A 23,620-nucleotide genomic window follows, 5' to 3' on the forward strand; every position below is an offset into this window, starting at 1 on the left:
ATCAATTTTGTAATCTTTGATTCTTGAGTAAGAAGTATTTTCATTTCAGAATTAGTTTTCTCAACAATCTCTCAGGACCTAAAACTATCAGTTAGGTAAGAGTTATAGTGATTATCCCTATTAGCACACGAAAAGGGACTTGAATTCAGGATTTCTCAAGTAATATACCCAAGAGTCCTTATCAAACCACTCGACCATGTAGAGGTATCTTCCTCTCCTTTACAAGAAAGTATAAGATTGGATTAACATAGATTATATCCATGATGTTATGCATAAATGAATGTACTTTTAAGACTACAAATTACATTCAACATGAAAGTTTACACTTGACAATCCGAAATCCAAAGCGCATCCTTACAGATTCATGCAAGTTTCTCTTCAAAGAAGAACGAAATACAAGATAATTAATAATAATTCACCTTCATAAGATTATCAAAATGAATCACAAAACAAACTCCAGTTCTTAATAACTGTATTACATACAATCTGTGTGAGTTGTTTTCACTTCTTCATCAACATAAAAATTAAAATATCATTCCTGAACTTTACACGCACGTACATAGCTCATGTGTTCACAAATCTGCAATTCTTCCTCACTTCTCCATTCTCAAAGCTATCCGCATTGGTAATATTTCCCATTTTGACCATAGAATCAGAAAATTGCTGGAAGAAAGCAAGAGGTTCATGTGCATACTTCTTCACAAGCTCCTTTGTTTGGATTCCAAGTGCGCTTGAGTACATTTCCTGGTCTGAGTTGAGAAGTCCCTCTCCTTTGAGAAGTGTTTGGTAGAAAGAATTGTCGAAGAGATTTGGTGTAATATAATCCATTGCTGATTCGTTATTGTCTGATCCAACGGCAGGGCATGTTGATTTCAATTTACTGAGATACGTTTCAGACAATACAGTTTTCTCTGAAGTTAATTCAAAGTCTCCGTAGATCCTTTTTCTGAAATTCTCACACCGTGCCATTCCAATTGTGTGAGCTCCTGCACATTATTAACAATGAGGATGTGAATAAATTACTTCATCGCAAAAGCTTAGTATTGTTTATTTGACAACACAAATTCTCGAGTGGTCAGCTTCTGTATATTTGGGTTAATTCTTTTTGCAGTTTCCTTTTCGTTTTTAAATGAATATTTTTTTTTTCAATCAAGAAATAATTAGAATATAATTGATTATTTTTAAAATAAATATATTTATAGCAAAATTTTAATAGCTTGGCTTAACGATGACCTACAGATATCCGCAAAATGACAGACTCCAGACTCCAGTCAAATTTGAGAAGTGTCTCTGTCCAAGTATCAGTGGCTTACCTGAAAGAGCCACCATATCCGTGACTGTGAGGCCTTGATAAAGAAACTTGGAGATGATAGAGAGAAGACCCTCATCCGCAGCGGGCATATTCGAGCTTACGAGTTCGTAACCTGCAGTTCTCGAATCCTTTCTTCCCACTGGAACATCCCAATAAGGTCCACCAACCTGCAGAAGATTGCATCAAATATTGAACGAAATTTTGTCAATTCATATGTGATTACGACAAAGAATTCATTTATTTATTTTAATATATATACCAGGATGACAGCATCTCTTGCTGCAATAGTAAGAATATCTGCACACGACACAATTCCAGGGCATTCAGATTCAAGCTTGTTCTTGATCCTATCAATCAGTCTAAAACCTTTAAGGGCATTTTTATTGATAGAAGCTGTTTTCTCTCCTTTCAGGTCGATTGTGTCGTCAAGCAAAACTGACCCGTCGCATCCCTGTACCATTACATCAAAACGCTAACCATTAATAATCGGCTTAATTTTGTTTAAAGAAAAAGAAATCTTCAGCCAGATGATGATGATGAAACAGGAACCTGTACAAAGCAGTCATGGAAATGTAATCGAACTATGAGGGCAGCGTTACGTGGATCAGAAAGAACAGCACATTCCATTTCTTTCTTGACAATCTCGAACACGGTTGGGCATTTAGACGCATAGTAATCCAGTGTCAAATAAGGATCACTTGCATGCAACCTGAAGCCAAAAACTGAGAAAACTAAGATCAACAAATGCAAAATCGAGAGGTTTGGACGATGAAAAAAAGGTGCCATTATTGCTGCACGCACTTTGCTTTTTTTTTTTGTTTAGTTTTGAATATCGACACAAGAGGGTGGTAGAGATAGGTGGGACTGGGAGATATATAAGTGAAAAGAACGAAGAAATTTGCATGGCCGCTGCTTGAGTAATTTGTATAAAGATATATTAAAGTCAATAGAAGATGCAACTAATGTTGGCCTGGTTGGTGAAATCTCCTAAACCCAAAAAAAACGAAATGATAGAGAAAGAGATAGTCTTAAAGACGTGTTACAGGCCATTGTTAATTACTTAAAAACATTGGGGCAAGCCACCAAACCTGTAACTGATAACAGCTAAATGTTTGCTCGCCCCTCCTTTTACTCTTTCAACCTTTTGAACTTGAGAGTTTCATTTCATAAAAAACTCTCAAGTTGAACACAATCTTGAATAAGGTGTTAATAATTCATTAATCAAATGGAGCTATTATATTTATATTGCATGGACTTGATAAGTTGGATGGTCTAATTAATTTGGACAGATTAGGTTAAACAAACACGGTTCACTATTACCATTACAAACGTTTTCTTCTCCATTGATTTCGGTCTATTAGCATTAGTTGACAAATTGAGAATCAGGGTAGGATTTTTAGCACAATTAACACGTTACAGACGTTTATATTTTATAATTTTCTTTACAAACAAGAATACAGTTAACCTTTCTTGTATCTTCATTTTCACTTTCTTCTTCATGAGAGAAAATCTAGAAAATGAAATATTGAATCTTGATCGTGAAGTGCAAGATATAAGACGTAGCTCACTATATAAAAGTACTAGTAACTTTCTGATATCTGCAAGTTTCTCATTCAATTTAACTTGTCGTATAGGAGGAAGCGCTAGAACACAGGACAATTCTGTTACCACCTGTAAATTGTAATATATGTCAGGGCCTACATTTAAATGAAATTGGGCACAGCCCTAATACCAAGGATGGCCCAAGAGACTCGAATCCTATTTAATTCTCTGAAACAGTCCGAGATAACACACGGCAGCAATAATCTTCACTTGAAGTCCTATTTAATTCTCTGAAACAGTCCGAGATAACACACGGCAGCCATAATCTTCGCTCGATCACAAATTTAAGAAAAATGCTAAGTCTATAGTCTAATCTCATAATCCGATATGACAGCTCGTAATTGGTCAGCTCACAAATAAATTCCATTTTTCTGACCGATTATGAGCTACTACATCGAAAGTTGTGAGAGAAGATTGTAAAATTGAGTTGTGAACTTAACATTACTACAAACTTAATCACATCAGTTCAACATCCAGATGAATCAGATATCTGAAAAATGATATCATACAAATGGTAGGCACAGCAGCAAAATAGCAGAACACAGTCAACATTTTACCAATGGGGGAAACCACAATGAGATAGCAAAATTGAATGAAGGGCCCATTTTCTATTACAAATTCATAAGCATCAGCTAACTATTTTGAGTGTACTAACAAAGCTGATGATGTGAGTGTGAATGCATGTTTGCTCTGTACTTGATGTAACGGGTATAGAAGGATAAAATTAATGTCAAGCATGAAGTTTCCATACAAAAACAAGTTTTTCTATTAAGAACCAAAACCACGGCATTATAATTTATAGCAAGCAAAAAATAAAATCCTTCTTGGGCATGTTCTCTTTTACGAAGACATTTTTCTTAACAGCACAAAAACAAGTCAAAGTACAGTAGAAAAGGGGAAAAAAAATGAAAATTAGAGTTAGCATAATCCAAAAAGCACCTTAAACCTAGTACATCAGGTATATAGTTCAGAATCAAAAGGATGATTCTTAATCTGGTTGAACCTCGAATAGCTATCCTCACCATCAGTTAAGCTAAAGTCCACACCAGTCAGCACATTCTTATGCAGTAGAGATTTGAGCAGTGACACCACAGAACCACCATATTCAGGCCATGAGACACACAGAGTTCCCTTGATCTTCTTCAATTGACATCTACCCAACAAAGCAGCGGCAAAACCATCAACCATACTTCCTGATGGGAAATAGTCTACATCTTTTAGCAATGAAGAGCCTCCTTTTCTTTCTGATGAAGTCTCCAGCTTGAAAGCACAGGTCTCATCCAGTGAGAGTTTACCCCTAAAGTTCCGGGTCTGAACTGAATCCAAAATCAGGACCCTTTCAGGAACAATTTGTTCACCAATCAACAACTTTGCAACAATGTGAGATCTCTCTGCAGCAACTGGGCACTGAACAGGTATAAAAAGAATACTATCATCTGTGTCATTGATGGCATAAATATTGCATGATTTGTCTCCAAGGGACGGTTCAATAGAGTTTCCAGAGAAGGGAATCTCAGGGAGGATTAGACTTCCGATAAGGGTTTTAGAGGATATATGATTGACGAGGAAGAGGGATGGAGAAGATAGGGCAATGATGACGAGAGAGGGGCGAAGAGGTATATTAGGCTTAGGATTAGAGAACAGGATGAAGGGAGATGGAAGAGGTGGTGATGGAGGAGCAAAGTTGTAGAGATCTTCCTGAAAGAACCTTGAAGGTGGAGGAATCTCTGTCAGCACATCTTCCATTTTCTATCCTTTAATCCAATTAAGCAACCTATCAATATACAAATGTATATATGTTATCAGTATAATATCTCAAAAAATTCGACCCCTGAAGACAATGGTGATTAGTATAGATAACCGTTTCCACAAAGTCAATTTAAAAACAGCATCAAGATTCTTATTAAATCAACTATTCAAATCAATGACAGATTACAACTTGGTTCCTAAACTAGCACCAGGTTCAAACCAAACAATTTGTTCAGCTATTGTTCTCTTGTTTTGTTTCCTACATAATTCTCTGTGCAAACACAGCCACACAGCAACAAATGGAAGATTCATTCATGGCCGGTAGAAGTGTTTCTTCATCCATATGGAATACACACTGGTCATGTGCCCGTGTGGTACATGGGCAAATTACATTCTTCAATTTCTTCTGTATTTATATTTTAAAAGTCTCTCTAATTCAGATAAGCTGTAGCAAAATTGTCCCTTCATTACAGAGCACGTACTCCTGTGCAATGTAAGGGTAAGTTAATTTTTTCATCTCTTTAGTCACTGATGTACATGACTAGGATAAGCTTAAGGAATGTTGTCTGAATATACACATCAACACCTCTCAAGGAGAAAATTTGAGTAGAGAAAAGATGAAACAATCTCCAATTCAACAATTTAAAAAAAAAAAAAAAAAAATACAAGTAAATAATCTGAAAACTCATTAAGTCTCATGAACCTTCAGTGAAAAAATAAAAAAAAAAGGTTCTCTAGTATTTGGTTAATAAAAAAAAGCTATCTTAGTTTCAATTCACTATATTGAATGTGTTTATGGGACTATAACCAGTAACCAATGAGTTCTTTTTGATACTTCATTTCTGAGTTTTGACCTTTAATGCTCACAGAGTAAGCTACACAGAATATTTAAACTACAAAAACAACAAAGTAATCAATAAGCGATCATCATTTTCCAAGAGAAAGCATGTAGTTTGAAAGATAAATAGTTCAATGCAGCCACGTACCATAAACTTATAACATGATATAAAAAAAAAAAAAAGAGCGAGAGGAAAAGAACTAAGTTCCTATTAAATATCAAAAGAACAACCCGATTTGTTCTTGAAGGTACTCACAACTGGAATACCCACTGGCTCACGCCTTCCAACTTAGGAGGTCATCTCCTCTTGAAAGCGAAAATGAATACATAATTGAGTGGGTGATAGCATAATTTTAATTGGTAATAAAAAATATCAACCTCTAAATCTTCACAGAGAGCAGGTTTCACAGTTCAAATTTTCCAGTGATTAGAAACAGAAAATTTCACATATAAATATATAATGTTGGCAGTTAAAAAGCCTAAAAAAAAAAAAAAAAAAAAAAAAAATATTCACAGAAAGTCAATAAGTTGGGAGGACGAAATATATTTGAAGAAAGCGAAGTTAACTAAACATAGAAAATGAGTAGAAATTATAAGAAACGAGAGAAGAATACCTGATGAAGAAGAACAATCAGTAAAGACGGATGAATTCAATTAATAAAATTACAAAAGAAAAGTGAACTTACAAACTGAGTGTTGTTTATGCGATGTGATCCAAGGTTGGGCTTCTTCGTCTTGGCCAACAAGTTAAATGGGGATTTATTAAGAACAGAGGTACATGGAAGAAACTTTTTGTCTACAAAATAACTAGAACAAAAAACGACGTAGTTTAGAGGCTGTAAACCAAATTTTCTGACCCCAAATTTTATGAAATAACATTATGAATCCAAATTTTATACTTGTAATCCTAGTTAGTCAATACGGGTAGGGTAAAAAAGGGTACAAGAATTTTATAGGTATAATACAAAAAACGGTGAAAAATTCGTTTATAAAAATTCGGCCATAAAATTTGGATACGGAAAAAATATGATACGGGTATATACGGGTTTAATAAGGTGCATTGTCAATAATACATTTTGAAAAATACGGCAATATCAACATTAGTTTTAATACTTTTATAGATTACTTGGTTAAAATCAATATAGCATTTCAAATGCAAAGTATTCAATTAACCAATAACACAAATATACAATATATAACTGATATTTAAATTATAGTCACCAGACTTAAACACAATATTTAGTCATGATTCTTTACTAATTTAAAACTTGATAAGTTTGATATTAAATGCAACCAATTTTAACTTTCCATTAATCCATTAAATTATATTAAATAAAGAACTAAAATTTTGTCTCACAAATCTATATAAAAGATTAATGTTACAATAGTCTAACAATTATTTTATACCTATAATATATGACTTTAATTGTTTATTATTTATTTATTTATTTTGATTTAATAAGAGTTAAGACTATTGGATTACTAGGTTGTGTAAGAAAGTTAAATAAAGAAATCATAAAATCCAATAAATTTAAGTATAATGCAATTATAATTAATCATATTAATTAATACATTAATGTATTATAACTTTAAAAAATGAAGTTATATCAAGCAAGGCATCACAAATGATGTTTGGTTACTTATATATATATATATATATTCAATTTTAATTTCAGATTAATATCTAATAAAAACATATTTTCATGAAAATATTTCCTTTAACTGTAACAGTAAGAAATAAGGGGTGCGTTTGGTTCCATATTTATTATCCATATTCCCAATCATATTCCCCAAATATTGTTTTGGCACATTATTTGAGAAATATTATTGTATTTTTTTAATAAATTTTAGACCCCTTAAGTTTATTAATTTCATTAAATACCCCCAGAAAAAAGTTTAAAAAGTAACAAAAACACCCCCAAACCCATACTTGCCAGATTCCGGCAACCACCGTCGGTGGTAGCCAGAATCTGTTACAACAGCCTACACCACGACCAGAAAAGGCCGGTAATTCACCGATCTGGCCGTTATCGATCGACAACGATGATCACATCTTTGGCCGTATCTAACGGCCAAAGATGGACTTTTGCGGCCGTCGACGGCCACATCTGGCCTTTTTCAGCCAGATCCGTGGTGAATCTGGACGAAAATTTCATATCAACGCGTTATGGATCTGGACGGAAAAGGCCATATCGATGCGTTACGACATAGATCCGACTAGTCTGTGTCGTAACGCAATTTTTCAGTCAGATTCCGACGATGATAGCTAGAATCTGGCACTGCTGGTGGTGGGAGTGTTTTTGTTATTTTATAAAGTTTTTATATATTTGGGTGTTTAGTTAAATTAGCAAACCTAGGGGATTTTTTAGAAAATTTTAAATTATTTTAATATCATTAATTCAATTTAAAACCCCTTTTCTAATCTCTTCCCTTACCCACTGATTTCTTCTTCCCCCACTAAAACGACGTCGTTTCAAACACTTTTTTTTTTTGCAATAATTCGCTAATTATACCGATATTCCAATAATTATATGGCTGGCCGTATAATTCACATATAAAACACGTATTTACTAACTAGGCTTGTAATTAGGGGTGTTCATAACAGATTTTCTGAATCGAACTGGTTTTTCGGTTCAAGAATTTTCTTGAACCGAAACCAAACCGGTTAAGGGGAAAACCGGTTTTTTGGTTAATTGGTTTTCCCTTTAACTTATTTTTTATTTTGATTTTTCCCTAATTTAAACCGGTTTTATATTTTATTATTTTTATAATAAACCGGTTTTATTGTTTTTATTTTATAATTTATTATTTTTATAATAAATTGGTTTATATATTTTTATTTTGATTATTTTAATTTTATATTTTATTATTTTTATAATAAACCGGTTTATAAACTGATTTTGGTTAACCGGTTCCCATAATCCCGTAAGCCGGTAACTGAACCGAAAAATCGGTTTTTATATTTCTTTGAACCAAAATTGAACTAGTTTTCTAGATTATCAAAAAACCGGTTCAGTTATTGCTTCGGTTCGGTTTTTGCATTTTTTTTAACATCCCGAATTAAAAAACGATAGAAGGTTTCACAGTTCAAATTTTCCAGTGATTAGAAACAGAAAATTTCACATATAAATATATAATGTTGGCAGTTAAAAAGCCTAAAAAAAAAAAAAAAAAAAAAAAAAATATTCACAGAAGGTCAATAAGTTGGGAGGACGAAATATATTTAAAGAAAGCGAAGTTAACTAAACATAGAAAATGAGTAGAAATTATAAGAAACGAGAGAAGAATACCTGATGAAGAAGAACAATCAGTAAAGACGGATGAATTCAATTAATAAAATTAAAAAAGAAAAGTGAACTTACAAACTGAGTGTTGTTTCTGCGATGTGATCCAAGGTTGGGCTTCTTCGTCTTGGCCAACAAGTTAAATGGGGATTTATTAAGAACACAGGTGCATGGAAGAAACTTTTTGTTTCAAAAATAACTTGAACAAAAAACGACGTAGTTTAGAGGCTGTAAACCAAACTTTCTGACCCCAAATTTTATTAAATAACATTATGAATCCAAATTTTATGCTTGTAATTAGGGGTGTTCATAATCGCTTAACCAATTTTTTGAACCGAACTAGTTTTTTGGTTTAAGAATTTTTCTAAACCGAAACCGAGCCGGTTAAGAGGAAAACTGGTTTTTTTGTTAATTGGTTTTCCTTTAACTTATTTTTTATTTTGATTTTTCCCTAATTTAAACCAGTTTTATATTTTATTACTTTTATAATAAACCGATTTTATTGTTTTTATTTATTATTTTTATAATAATTTGGTTTATATATTTTGATTTTGATTTTTATTATTTTAATTTTATATTTTATTATTTTTATAATAAATCGGTTTATAAAATTGTTTTTGGTTTACTGGTTCCCATAATCCCGTAAACCGATAACTGAACTAAAATCAAACTAGTTTTCTAGATTACCAAAAAACTGGTTCGGCTATTGCTTCAGTTCTGTTTTTGCATTTTTTTGAGCACCCCTACTTGTAATTTGTATTATAATTTTAGAGGTATATGTATATTATCATAAGTTAAAAAAAAAAAAAAAAAAAGCTGAATATCTTGTCAATTGAGTTCAATCACAGTTTCCTAACTTAACACAGGATAGCAGCAAAATTAAACTAGTTGTCAATATCTTTTATTATTACTTTTTCGGAACCAACTCAAACTGAAGAATACTGATGACATCTACATGGATCGGAGATTCAAGCTTCTATGCAATCTTTCAATTTGCTTTTTGTCATTACAAATCCCTCCATTTGTGAAAAACATGTACAACTGTGAAAATTTTCACAGGCTTTCTAGTTATACATACTTTTGTGCAGATCAAACAGACTTTAATGCTAATACATACCCCTCAGTAAGCAAAATTATAAACTTTACATCCAATTCAAAGGGTTCCCCTTTCTTCTGATAACCCGAGAACAAATAACCATGTTTCCCCTTTAACAAGCAATAGAGTACTAAGAAAAGAAAATACTTTAAAAGACGGGACAGAACAGAACTCAGTAAAATTTCATTGACCAATATCTGTTCACCCATGGACACTTTTGAAGTGATGATGAAGTTGAAGTAAAACAGTCTTTGATCTAAACCAAAGTTCCTTGGTAGGTTAGAAAAAGAATTGAGTGCATTAACAAACCCTCACAACAGGCAGCAGGCTCAAGTATTAAAGATCAATTATATTACAGTTTAAATTTCTCTCACAACAAATCTTTGGTGGGTTAGTACAAATCTAAGCTGGTGCTTCGCATCCAAAATCTCAAATAAAGAATTGTACACCTCATCAATTGCTACCATTGTCTGTCGCTTCATCTTAAAAATCAGTATACAATCCCTTCATTACAAAGGAATTCCAGAGATCGTATGTGTTTCATTTTCATTAAAGAACAAATCAGACGTATAATTCATGACTACTCCACACCTGCAGGACACATGGCAGAATAGTATCTTTTCAGTTCCATCAAGGAGCAATAATGCATTACAACAGAACAAACTGGGAATTTGGAACTATATATCTAACTCCTTCTTCAAAATGTTTGTTACTGTGCTGTATTTTGCTCTTTACCAATTAGTGTAAGAATTCACAGCATTCAGGTCGTAATTTTCATTGTGCAATAAGTAAATGTAAACACAATGAACTATTTGGTGTCTTATATAGTATTCAAAATGATCACATAGAAGTATATAGTATTCAAAATGATCACATGAGATAATAAGTTACCTTACAGGAGTAACGCAATGGCTGTAATTATTTGGCTTCCTGATTAATCTTCATGCTCGTCTTCACTTTCTGAGTCTGCACGAAGAAATATACAAGGGGTGAAAAAGGAAAAAATTAAATACCAGAAATGAGATGTAGAGGCTTCATTAAGGAGATAACGGGTCATGCATGAAAATATCAGCACATCACTAGATGCCAGAACAAATTATTGATAATCCTACCATGCTTCATCCATTATCAACATAGATGATGGTAGTTGATATTGCTTAAATTTGTTTCGAAAACTTATTTTTATGCTACACTATGCATTCACCACAAACAAACAAAACCATTTAAATGAACATGTATTCTTCACCTGAACGAACATCTTCACTAACTCGGCCTCTAGCTTGGATTTGTTTGACAAGCATCCGGTATATCAAGACCCACCAATAAATGTGAAGAACAAGCAAGCAAAATAGAAGAGTGTTGAACACATAATAATAGATTGGTCCATCCACTGGGTGCTTTTCCTTGTCCAAGGTCAGGATAACTTCATAACTGTCATAGTGGATAATGGAAAGGAAAGGATAAGTAAAGAAAATACGTTAAAATAAATCTAATCATGTTACTTTAATTCCATACTTAATTCAGTTTAACAAGTAGTCACTGGAGCAAAACTATTATTCTCTTTAGGTGCAAGGAAATGAAGATATAAATTCATCATCCTCACAGATATTTGCAGTCTTCCCAGCATATATTAATAAATTTCCAAAACAATAACTTCTAATGAAATCTCCTTCATCTGTACAGCAATGGCCAAAAAAAGCTTCCACTAGTATGCTTGTACCAAAAAGTAAAAATAAAAACAAGAGAATTCTTTCAAGGGTACAATCTGAATTAGATTATTCTAGTAAAGCAATAGAACTCATAATGCAATATCAAATTGTAATTTTGATATACTTTGACCAACACAAAGTTAAACCAAACAAAATAATGAAGGCAAATATGAATTAAGCAACAACTTTGCAAACCTTGTACTCCAAAGGATCCAGAAAGGGTAATATATGAGCCGCAATAGGATCCAAGACAAAACAAAAAGAATAAATGCAAAACTAGCAACTCCTTCAGCGCCACTGTATTTCGACATCTTCCCAATCTCCAAAAACACATCACTGGCATCATGAAGCGCCAAAACAATTGCACCAACGCGAGCAAATCTGCAAGAGACAGACATGTTAATATATTGATCTGTAAGTATAATAGCCAGATGTGTATACTTGAATGCAAAGGAGATCCTTTTTTTCTGAATAAGCTTCATAATATAGGCAAACACACTTCGGTTTTCAAATAAGGCTCTACACCAAACATTATGTTAGTACCAACCATACTTCCTCTGAAATCTAATAAAGGGAGCAACAGAAGGCTGCTACAGAATTTGAAAGAGCAGACCTAAATATATATGACAGCACAATGAGAATGACAGTTGCAACATGATGACTCATGGACACCCCAAAATCAGAACGCCTTGTTTCCCAGAACATCAGAGCAAATATTGAGTATGAGTAAAATCCAGCAGCATACATATATAATCCCTTCAATTTCAACCTGCAAAAGATACAACAATTCCAAATTGAGTTATAATGCAGATATCTTAAAATTTCTTCAAAATGTTAATCCACAAGGATAGATTTAAGCCAATATATTAACTGAGCTAAGATACATAATTTAAAACTTACTTAGTTTTTTGGTCCGGCCACACTTGATCTCCTGGCCCCACCCAAAAGTATCTAGTATTCTTAAACCAAGGTTCATCATAAGTTACAGACAGAGCCAGAACTTCTGCTGAAAGAAAATACACGCATTTCCAGGCTGACTCTTTAAATTTTCTAATTCTTTTCCCTCTTTCTTTTACCTCAACCTCCAGCATCTGGCGCTCATTTCCAAAAATTAATCGTCTCCCCACTGTCTGTGACACGTATATAAATTTCATGCAAACATAATAAGTTCTTAGAAGCAAAACGGTTAGAGGAAAGGAATTGAACATATAAAAGAGGGACAAAGTCTACAAGAAAGAAGAAGTCACATTCAAACTTTCTTTTCTTAGTTATAACAGCATACATCATCCGGTTGCTGAGAAGAAAAAATAAAGAGAAAGTTCAAAATGAAAGCAATTAAAATAATTCATATTCAGTGGCTGCTCATGTATACACTTGATATGGTTTTCTCAAATTGCATATATAGTTCAAGAGACTTGACATGCTACTTTGGCCTTTTATTTCTCAATATTGAAATACAGCAGCAAACTAAGAGATGATAGAACAACAAAAATGCCACACATCATGTGGATGGATAATGATATATAAAATTAACTATGACATATTATCATCTAAAACTTGTACATAAATGCCCGAATCTAATAAACAACCTACAATTATTAGATATGCCATAAAACTTCAGCCTCATCTTAGATATCCAAACCACATGTCAACATGTCAGATAGGACAGCAATAGAATGGGAGTGGGGGCGGAGGAGTAAAGTAAGCAAAGGTCTATCCTTCTACTTGGTGTTAGAAAAATTGCTCTTATATTCAGTTTCATAAATTGCAAGAAGCCAATCATTATTCTATATTCTAATCTAGGTCTTGGTAGTTATCCTACATAAGTTTCCTAGGAAGTATGTAAGATAGAAAAGCCTCCATTTGAACTAATACCTCAACATGCGTAAAACTAACTAGGGAATATTATTAACACCTCAAAGTTATGCCTCTGGCTGCAAGTTTATAGCAATAAAAAGCTCTACTTACACTTAACCTGCACTATAATCTAATTGATTTTGACATGCGTACCCCATACTACTATTCCTGGTTTTTCAAGCATCTCAGCACTTAAAATCATTATTCATAAAAGGTGAAAATTAGGAAATCCCATAAAGTTCAATTTTTTTGGAACATAGGCTCAAGCAACAACCCTGGGATCAAGCTTAAGCAACTTTTATCACATACCATGACAACAACGAGCAAAAATATTCCAGTTCCTGGCCGTCAAATAATATGCACTCAATTTTCAATTCTTTGGTCAAATATCAAACCACCAAGCAACTATAGAAAAATGTTCAAGTTCATCCACTCAACACTTCCTACTCAATACAGAGAAAATTAAATCAAGATCCAATGACCGAAGCTCAGTCAAAGCTGCCCTAAAGAACTAAGCTAGCTAGAAATTTTATCTCAAGTTTAATTGTGATCCTTTATATCATCTACGAGCCCTAACTTAAGCAATTACAATACACTCGGTGAAACAACAAAAGTCACTTCCAGAAAAATTATCTGAATTTTTTAAATGAAAACCAAAGAAGGTGTAAGCACCAATGTAGAGCTATATAAACATTGTGGATATGTTCCAATTGGAAGATGCATAATAAGAAAGATTTATATCACATTGTCAATTTCAGTACAAGTGTGAATTAAAGTCACCATCTTTGAACTAATTAGAGCAAATATTTGAAACATTACAAGTCTCATGATTTAACTTCTAACATTAGATCTTAGTGTTTACAGCAGTTAACAAGGCAAGAGATGAAAATACAAGTGAAGAAACTCCTGATTGAAATCAAGTAATGCTACATCAAACCGAAACAAAACCTACTAAAAGTATTCGAGAAAACACAAACCCATCAAATAAAACTTAAATCCCTATCTGGGTCAATCAAATACCTCAATAAACAACTTCACCAATTATCCAATAAGCTTAAGTTAAACACTAATGAAAAATACACAAGCATTATAATAAAAGAATCAGAGAAAAGAAAACCAGTACCTCAAATACAAATCTTTCGAGAAGAAATCGAACAGAGGGAAAGAAAATAAAGAAAAGAGGAAGAAGAGCAAAATCCTCATAAGCTGGGTACGATTCCTGCTCCCAATCAATGGATTTGATTGATTCGATAAATTCAATCAAACCCATTAGAGATATTGTTTCAGGATTTTCAGGAGAAACAAACAGAGAGAAATTAGGAAGATCAGGAGTACTAAAAGTCCAGGCAAAGAGACTTTATTGTGGACTCTCTGTGAGTTTGTAATGAAGAAAGAAATTAGACTTTCATTAGATTCTCAGAAAACAAAAAAAGGGAGCTTTTTTGGATCAGATGATGGAGTCCATCCAACCGTACTTTTTGATTGGTGAGGTTTTGTTTATTTTATTATCAATTTGACGAAATTACCCCTCTTGTGAGTTCGTGAGTTGAGTATTTCAAGTTCCACGTGAATCCAGACTGTGCTGAGCCCATGCTTGCATGTAGGATTGCCCCGGCCATGAGCTGGCCGGCTAGGCGCTTGATTATTATTATAAAAAGAGTAAACATGTTCCTAAGTGAAATGGTAAGTTCCTATCCCTGGTTTCATACAAAATATGGATTGAAATTGTTGTGAATTATAAATGTAAATGTAAAACAAACTCAAGTGAAATAGATATCAATTAATTACAAGGTACAAATGGAGCTTGTTGCCATCAAATAAAAGAGTTACTTTTACTCAGGAAACTGGACCTCATTTTCTTTTGAGTTGTAGTAGATGGTGGCTTTTCTCTGTCCTAATTTTAGTAGCTTTGAACCATCATCGTGTAGTTGATGGTAAAAGAACAAAAAGAAGTTCTTTAAGTTCCTGAGTTTCAGTCACTCAAGCCCTAATAGGGGTGGTCATTGAAGGATTACCTAGTCAGACTTTTAGGACTTTGAATGATTAATTGAGGTGCATATAAGTTGACCCGATCACCTTCAATGATTAAAAATAATAATAATAAAAAAAATTTAATAGCCTTGCCAAGATTTGTGCACATACTTCATACTTGCAATCTTAAAAAAGTAAAATTTTGCCTAGACATCATAATTAACATCCCATCACTCACTTTAACAAATTGAGTTTTTTTTTTTTTTTTGATTGAGGGTGTCTAAGTCAGCATGCACGCATCTTAACTAATATCTCGAAATCTTGCGACTGATGATCAGGTAAACCAGGGGCGGATCCAGCTCATTTTTGGGTGGGCCATGGCCCACTCTCAATTATTTTTTAAATATTAATATATATAAGTTTTGGATTTTGGCCTACCCTAACAAAAATATTAATATGTAATTATTTTTTATTTTGACCCACCCTAAAATTTTTTTTTGGATCCGCCACTGAGGTAAACCTCTCAATGGCCACCTCTATTAGCGCCTATGAGGGCCCGAACTCAAGATCTTATGAAACTTCTTTTTGCTCTTTTACCTAGCATCGTCTCAAGAACATTTGTAACTTTAGGGAATAATTACTTGGGGGGGGCGCGACATTCTAATAATATAAACATATATTAAAAAAATTATCTCATATTTATTATTCTTGCCTTTTGAGATGTAAAATTACTAATTAAATTTTTGTATTCAAGTTTAGAAACCAAATCTTTTTCAATTGATGATATAGTTAAATTATTTTTCAATTGATGATATAGTTAAATTACCTAATCTTTCTTGTAACATTGTTGAACGCAAATAAGATCTTATTAACTTTATTTTTGAAAAACTTCTTTCTACTGAAGCTACAATAACATGAATAGTTAATAGTATTCTATAAGCTATCCATGCATTTGGAAAAGAATTCACTTTTTTATTATTATTATTATTATTATTATTATAAAATCTAGCATTTCAAGTGGTATTTTAATTTCCATGTTTATAATTTCTTTTAAAGCTTTTAATTGTGAATAAAAATTTAAACCATCAATATCAGAGAACATGTCATGTTTTTAAAAGATTTTCAAGATTTAAACAATTTTTCTTTAAATTATCATCATCAAACAATTTTAACTTTTCTATATTATAAAGGAAACCAAAATTATCACTATCTATTTAAAATTATTCAAACCTACTTTGAAGTGAGGAAATGACATGATCAATTAAATATGTGAAATAATTTATTCTAAAAGATTCTTCAGCTGACAATTTCATCTCTTCGTTTTCATTCTCATCAAATTGTTTTTTTTCTCTTTATTATACGTTTTTTACAAAATTTTAGTTTATATTCATTTGTTCTGCAATCTCTTTAGCAGAAATCATAGAAGATATAAACCCATTTTCTCTAACTTTTTCAAAAAATAAAACAAAACTTTTCAACTAATATATTGCAATAACAATGTAAATATTTTTAGATTGTAAATATTTACTAACCATATTAATAACAAATAGTATTTCATACTAAATAATCATACCCAATAGAAATTCAAAATTTTCAATCTCATATATTACCAAAGAAATTGCTTTTTTATTTATAATAAATATGGGCATTTTAGGCTTTTTATTTATTTATTTTTTTTTGGGGGGCCATTGGGCCGGTCTACACCACCTTTATTTTGTAATATATTTAAAAAAGTTTATAAAAAATTTAGGCCATTTCTGACCCTATTTATTTGGGAGCTCTATCCCTTGGGCCGGCCTTGCTTTTACCATTTGACCACCCAGTAGTGGGAGCAGCAATTTGGCCAAAGCACAACCAGGCCTCCAGGTTCTTACATGTCACACTTTGTACCTAAAGCGTTACGAGATTTAATTGATTGGTGTCTTGTTCATGTTGCAGACTAGCAATCTTCTTGTTTATGTACATTATAAGAATCTTATTGTTTCCCTAATCATATGGATATAGCTGAATTTGATCTACTTGAAATTCCAGTAAACATGTTTGACTGTTGAATCACTTGGAAGTTCATTAAAGGTTATCAGCAAACCAACACCTTTAACTGGGCTGACACCATGGGCAGATCCATAAATATGAGAAAAAAAGGTCCATTCATCAAATCAATCCTTATATGCATATCCAGTTTCTTGGTCAAAATAATAATAAAATAGTGTTGCAGTAAGTACTGGTTTAACAAGTTAATCGGAGTAAATTGAAGTTTAGGAAAACACCAAAACCTGAACAATGTAGCTGAAGAAGAAATAAGATTTTTGGATTTTGGTCTACTGTAAGCAAAGAGGAGCAGATATGAGGTTTTGGTGGCTGCAAGTGCATCAAAATCTAAGTATCAACACCATAACTTATCCAGATTAATAAACAAATACTGTTATAGTACAAGTTGAAAGCACCTCTTTTGCTGCTGAAACAATTCTTATAAGACATATAAAATACAACAAAGGCCACATCCGAAAGTGACGATGCATTACACTTAATTTAATACTCTCTAACATTCCATTATAGTATTCAGCTGTAAAAGAAAGTAAAGATTAAAAACTAGTTTATAACAGGGTTGGCCTCTTAATATAGCCAACATCAAAGAGGTTGCAGATTATTAATTTCCAGGATATTTTTGGATATATAATTCAAGTGACAGTGATGGAACTATGACCACCATACACGTAGTTCTTGAAAATAATAAAATATATGCTTTCAGACCCACCACGCCATCCTTTTTGGTTTTCATGTGCATTTCAATTTTAAGCAACCAACAAAATAATTAATGCCAATGTCAAAATCTATCAATCAAACAGAAGCTGAAGGTTTTTATTATTTTCCAGTGAAATGATATATCGTGGCCAGTACTTGCAATTTTTATATAAGATGAATCACATCAGGAAATAAATTTTTATCAAACGTTTCTGCCACCACTTGTCATTTTATCTCAACTCCAAACATATCATGTGATTATGTTTAGAATTGCTTAACTTTATGTCAAAAGACAAGTTAATTATCTTAAACATGACATAATTAATTTGATTTAATAGGGATTATCCGCAAATTTTGATTGGGAAAGTCTTTGCAGCCTGTTTCCTGGGGTCCAAAAATAAGAGCAAATTTGTTCTAAATGTTATGGCAATTAGAAGCTGTTCATATTTAAATTTTGCACATGCTATAATCAGATAACAACAGAAGGAAACATCGCTGAGCAGTTTAGTGTTGTCTCATATGGGTTGGTAAACAACTTTAAAAGTGATTAAAAAACAAGAAAATGATGAAAAAAAAGTCTGTCCATTTGTTAAAGAGTTTTCATAATATAAATATATGTAGATGGAGCCCTTAACCAAGACAAAGTGAGTCCAGATACACTCTCTAAAAGGAAATCACTTGATTAACCTAAACAGATAATAAGTCAGAAGAAAAAGAAGTGGGCAACCACAAGGAGAGCCTATGCCTACCAAATGTTCTTGATCTCTTCGACTCACACATCCAATCATGAATTAGGTGAGTTTATAATAACAGATGTCCAAAAATGTAACTGTTAATGTTTGATTTTTCTGCAACTAATAATACCAACTGAGAAAGTTATTGTTAAAGATATGATCTTCCCCAACTGAAACAAAAAATACAAGCCAGCTTTATAGAGGGAGTGTGAGAGCAGAAGTAAAATGACCTTTCACCAAACTCCTTCCATTAAATTAATCCTGGTGCAAAATGCCAAATCCCAGTTGGGTTACTATCAACTTGTACTGGAAAAGGCTGCTTTTTCTTGATATCTATACACAGAATTGACTATGAAAATTAAAGAGCATAGTGAAGAGGCATTTCTAGCCCATCTAGGAAAGTAGGTGTTGTATTTCATCTTGTTTGTTGAGTGGGGCTCTTCTGATTTTCCACCTTAAAAGCTGCTCTTTATTTATAAGAGAAACAAACAAGTAAAGGTAAAAGGTCAAAACGACCAAAATGAGTTTCATCCTCAGTTCTTAGACTCAAATTTTATCCATATTTATGACATGGGTTTGCCTTTTTAATCTCCAAAACCTTGTCTTCTAGTGCTTAAAAACAAAAAACAAAAACGCAGGAGATATAATTTCGAGGTGCTAAGTTTTACTCTGCCAAAACAATAATGAGGCTGGGTTGTACGAGTGTTTTGCGATAGATGTGTTCTTTGTCCGGTGTGTGGAATGCTGCATGTGGTTGATTAAGGGCCAAGACTCAGAGAGACAATGATACAAGTCCAACTCCAAACCCCAGGTAATGAAAATTACACATTTTCCAGGTTGTAGTGGAAACAATATTCATCAAGTTTCATTTCTATCCAGATAATCTATAGGTACTTACTTTGATGGAGCCTTCCAAAATCGTTGGCTGTAAAGAAGAACATAGCAGCAGTGTGTCAGGGTGGACAATGTATATTGGCTCTCCAGTCCATGAAACCGATCGGGATGATGATGATGAACATGATCACTCTTATTACTATGAAGGACACAACTACAAAGACAAACTTTGCTATGAAAATGATGATGCCAATGATAACAGCGATGATTCCATGGCTTCAGATGCCTCTTCTGGCCCAAGTCATCACGAGCTTTCATGGGGAAGCAAGAGAAGCCCTTTCGACAAGCATGCACCTGGAAAGCTTTCTGCAAAAGAAAAACTTCATCATAAAGAGAAGGTGAAAAAAGATGAAAGTAGAATCAAAGTTGAGAGAGATGAGTCCGTGCTTAAAGCAAAAGCTGCTTCTACTCAAGCTCGAAGTGGAGGCAAGGTGAGGAAAACAAACTAAAAATGGGCCAAAAAAGAAAGAATGATTTCTCAAATGTTTTTCACTTCTCCTGGAACGTTTCCCAAAACTTTATGCTAATATTTTGATTGCGAATGTTGAATATGGGTGTTGGTGGGACTTTTACAATGTCCATAACCTGCTTGATCAAGATGTGTCATATATCAAAAAGAACTAATGTATTGTATGTGTTGATTCTATTCTATGGAACATAAATGAATGGACATATTTTCATTCAATAATTCTGCAAGAGCAAGTGCAATACCCACTTCTGCTTATATTTTTTATGTAACTAATTTGTATGTGTCAAATGAAAAATTTTACTTCTCCTCGGAAGTTTCATGGCAAATTTTATTGAGGACGGTAAGATTATTAATACACTTGGGGCTGCATTTTTTTAAAAACTTAAATGGTGTGAAACGAGCACCAGCCTTAATTGGACAGGCCAGAGTGCCTCTCTGAATTCCTGGATCTTCTTCTCAATACAGATTTCGTGGTCTGGATGATTCTTTGTGTTACATTTAAACCTTCGATACACTAACCTTTCATTATCTTTTTTTTTTTTTTATATTAACTTCTAATAAGACATCAAATACTCGTGTTATCTAGGGGTTTGCTTAAAAAAACATATTAAAAAACCCAAATTTAAGTCCCAGAAATTTTTTGACTGATCGAAACTTTGAATAAAGCACCGGACCGCAATATCATACAAAACTCCATGCCTAATCCCGACAATATCTCAAGCCTCCAGGTGATATTTATCTTCTCCTGCACTCCATGTTAAGGTATAGCTATATACCAAAAGATCTCATTGGTTTCTTCACATTTACATATCAACATCACAGGCATCCATCCTTAGTTCCACAGTTCCCCATAATAATCAAACAATTTTGTGACATGTTAATCAAAATCACATCATTCATTCACCAGTGAAGGGTAGATGCACTGATTAAAACGCACCAGTCAAGTTTCAACCAATATGCTCGACATCACAAGTGTATTAATTGCAACAAAATTCAGAAGCTAAAGAAACAAGAAATATGACGAATTAATTGAACAAATATCGTATGCATTTGATTAAATTAAAGATGGAAAGAGAACCAAATTAAAATAAATTATTATGCTGAATATCTCCAGAAGATAACAAAATGATATACTTCAAGTCACAAAAAGTAACATTATTCGGTTTAACAACAACGGTTCATTAAAGCGGGCTAGCACCAACAGGAAAATTCAGATCAGATCTTCGATTGTTTAGCTATCTTGAACCATTCAGATGGAAGGATCCTGGTATGTCAGTCCTTTCATAGGTATGATCCAAAGTAATCTCTTTGAGTTGGACTAAATTAGCAGGCAGCCTGTCCCCTGTATGTGTCAAATAAGCAAGGCTAGAAGACATACCAGGGTGCTATACCTGAGTTGATAGCAAGGCGACAAACTCTTCGCCAAGCAGATTGTCGCTCTATAATTTCCTTCGCAAACTCTGGATCCACAAGAAGATTAGCTAGATCTTGGTTTGTCATAGGCTTCTTGATTCTGTCCAAGAATACAGCAGAATAATGCAACCCCCCTTCCAAATCTAGCCAGTCCCCGAGTTTCAAGTTCCACCCTTCATTGCTCTTTGCACGTATCAAATTCATTCCCTGTGCTAGCTGCATATTTTGGATGCATACAATGTTGCCCTACATCATCAATAACTTTTCTTATCCACTTCTTGCTCAACTACGAAGTCGCCCAAGCCTCTAGACTTGAAGACTTTGGCAGCTTCGACTCTTTCCTCCTTTAAACCATGAGGAATCTTGAATCCAAGGATGATGCTATAGTGGGAGCAGCAATGACAACAGCAGCTTGCTGAACCGTCCATTTCCCTGTACCCTTCAGCCAGTTTTATCCAAGACCTTGTCTACCAAATAACCTTCTCCTGTCATCCTTAATTCAAAAATAGCGCAGTGATCTCAATCAAGAAGCTCAGTAGCTCCCCTTGTTCCATTTGAGAAAACCTGTCTAACTCCTCATTTGAGAGCTTCCCAACTGACTTCGCACATCATAAGCCTCTGCAATCAACTGCATATCACCGTATTCAATACCATTGTGTATCATCTTAACAAAATTTCAGACCCTCCTTTGCCAATATAAGCCACAAGGACCACTATCAGGAACTGAGCAGCCACCTTAATAAGAATATCTTATGTGCTTGTAGGCCTCAAAGGAACCTCCAGGCATCAAAGAAGGGCCGTTCCGAGCACCCTCTTCACCACCTGAACACCATTCCAAGATAAAGCAGACCAATTCAGCCATGGCTTTCTCTCTCCTTTCAGTGTTCTCATACCACATTACCCACCTCAATGATACAATCTCCTTTCTCCATGTAAAATGATAGGTTTTAATGGTTTGATCAACTGGAGCACCAGCCTTAACAAGCATAATGATAACACGAGGTTTTTGGATGAATTAAAAAAGGATCAGGATCATGGAAGCCATACAAGGGAAGGTTCCCTTCTTGTTGGCGTTCAACCGTCTCATCAACTTTTGATGTAGTCCTATTGTAAACAGAAATAGGGAATCCTTTCTCAGCAATGTTGAGAGCAAGATTCTGGCCCATGACAGCAAGGCCGGCAAGGCCAATCTTGTTGGTGCTACCATTTCTAATTCCTGCACGAGGAATTTGAGTGTCATTGTACAGGATTGGACAACAGAACACCTCTAATGGAATAAGTTTTTTAAGATATAATTTAATTAAAAACATGACAAGACAAACAACAAACAAACAAACAAAATATTCAAGAAGAATAGAAAATAGTCGAAGAAATTTTAAGAGAACATCTAGAATCTTAACTGTAAACAATAGCATCATCAAAAGTCAAGCGCAAATGAAAGCAGCCTACTACACAATTAGACCTTGAAATAACTAATTATAGAGGTAAAAAAACACGTAAATATTGACTGTATCTGCCAGATCTAGTGACAAAGACATTATATTTCAATAATAAAATTGAAAAATAGATTCACCGTGCCATCATGCTTTAAAAAGACAATTGAATCTTCTAACAAACATAAATAAGAAGAAAAGAAAAGATCCAGTTCTCAATTCCCATGAAAAATATTTAACTCCGACATATAATTCCTTAAGAACCAATGCAAAATAATGAGCTAAAAGCAACAACAGCATACCCTAAAAGGGAAAACAGCTGTTTAAGCTCAAGATTTATGGGGAGAAACTTGAACAGTCTATTCATGAGAGCATTTCATTACAGTATTTTGTTGCTGTAAGCTGCAGAGATCCATAGTCATAGACAGAGTCAGATGGGAAAACGAGAGGCAATACCCACAAAAAAAAAAATTGCTAATATCCTTTTTTAATTCGTGTTGTCCTCTTCTTGAATTTT

General features: G+C 33.6%; 4 protein-coding genes and 1 pseudogene across 7 annotated transcripts; 1 reads left to right on the forward strand and 4 right to left on the reverse strand.

The window, feature by feature from the left end:
• Positions 1–404: 404 nt before the first annotated feature.
• On the reverse strand, positions 405–2,166 carry LOC116136507 (peroxidase 11). The gene is made up of 4 exons (XM_031422202.1): positions 1,862–2,166; positions 1,572–1,763; positions 1,314–1,479; positions 405–986 (listed from the first exon to the last, which is right to left on the reverse strand). Exons 1-4 carry the CDS (start codon positions 2,096–2,098, stop codon positions 565–567), a joined length of 1,017 nt encoding a protein of 338 aa, XP_031278062.1. The 5' UTR covers positions 2,099–2,166; the 3' UTR covers positions 405–564.
• Positions 2,167–3,664: 1,498 nt separating this feature from the next.
• On the reverse strand, positions 3,665–8,916 carry LOC116136503. Of its 3 annotated transcripts, none has more exons than XM_031422196.1 (2): positions 8,864–8,916; positions 3,665–4,688 (listed from the first exon to the last, which is right to left on the reverse strand). In XM_031422196.1, exon 2 carries the CDS (start codon positions 4,658–4,660, stop codon positions 3,869–3,871), a length of 792 nt encoding a protein of 263 aa, XP_031278056.1. In that variant the 5' UTR covers positions 4,661–4,688; positions 8,864–8,916; the 3' UTR covers positions 3,665–3,868. The 3 variants fall into 3 exon arrangements, with proteins under 3 accessions (XP_031278056.1, XP_031278057.1, XP_031278055.1); XM_031422197.1 differs by lacking the exon at positions 8,864–8,916 and adding an exon at positions 6,116–6,211; XM_031422195.1 differs by lacking the exon at positions 8,864–8,916 and adding an exon at positions 6,188–6,277 and having other exon boundaries at positions 3,666–4,688.
• Positions 8,917–9,769: 853 nt separating this feature from the next.
• Positions 9,770–14,917, reverse strand: LOC116136504 (LAG1 longevity assurance homolog 3-like). 2 transcript variants are annotated; one of them, XM_031422199.1, is made up of 7 exons: positions 14,571–14,917; positions 12,491–12,720; positions 12,204–12,359; positions 11,786–11,971; positions 11,128–11,312; positions 10,778–10,847; positions 9,770–10,472 (listed from the first exon to the last, which is right to left on the reverse strand). In XM_031422199.1, exons 1-6 carry the CDS (start codon positions 14,715–14,717, stop codon positions 10,816–10,818), a joined length of 936 nt encoding a protein of 311 aa, XP_031278059.1. In that variant the 5' UTR covers positions 14,718–14,917; the 3' UTR covers positions 9,770–10,472; positions 10,778–10,815. The 2 variants fall into 2 exon arrangements, with proteins under 2 accessions (XP_031278059.1, XP_031278058.1); XM_031422198.1 differs by having other exon boundaries at positions 9,772–10,472; positions 10,773–10,847.
• Positions 14,918–19,414: 4,497 nt separating this feature from the next.
• On the forward strand, positions 19,415–20,476 carry LOC116136505. The gene is made up of 2 exons (XM_031422200.1): positions 19,415–19,705; positions 19,774–20,476. Exon 2 carries the CDS (start codon positions 19,797–19,799, stop codon positions 20,235–20,237), a length of 441 nt encoding a protein of 146 aa, XP_031278060.1. The 5' UTR covers positions 19,415–19,705; positions 19,774–19,796; the 3' UTR covers positions 20,238–20,476.
• Positions 20,477–21,361: 885 nt separating this feature from the next.
• On the reverse strand, positions 21,362–22,980 carry LOC116136496 (annotated as a pseudogene).
• Between the last annotated feature and the right edge of the window lie 640 nt (positions 22,981–23,620).

This window comes from Pistacia vera, unplaced genomic scaffold, assembly GCF_008641045.1.
Source record: "Pistacia vera cultivar Batoury unplaced genomic scaffold, PisVer_v2 Contig316, whole genome shotgun sequence".
Lineage (NCBI taxonomy): Eukaryota > Viridiplantae > Streptophyta > Magnoliopsida > Sapindales > Anacardiaceae > Pistacia > Pistacia vera.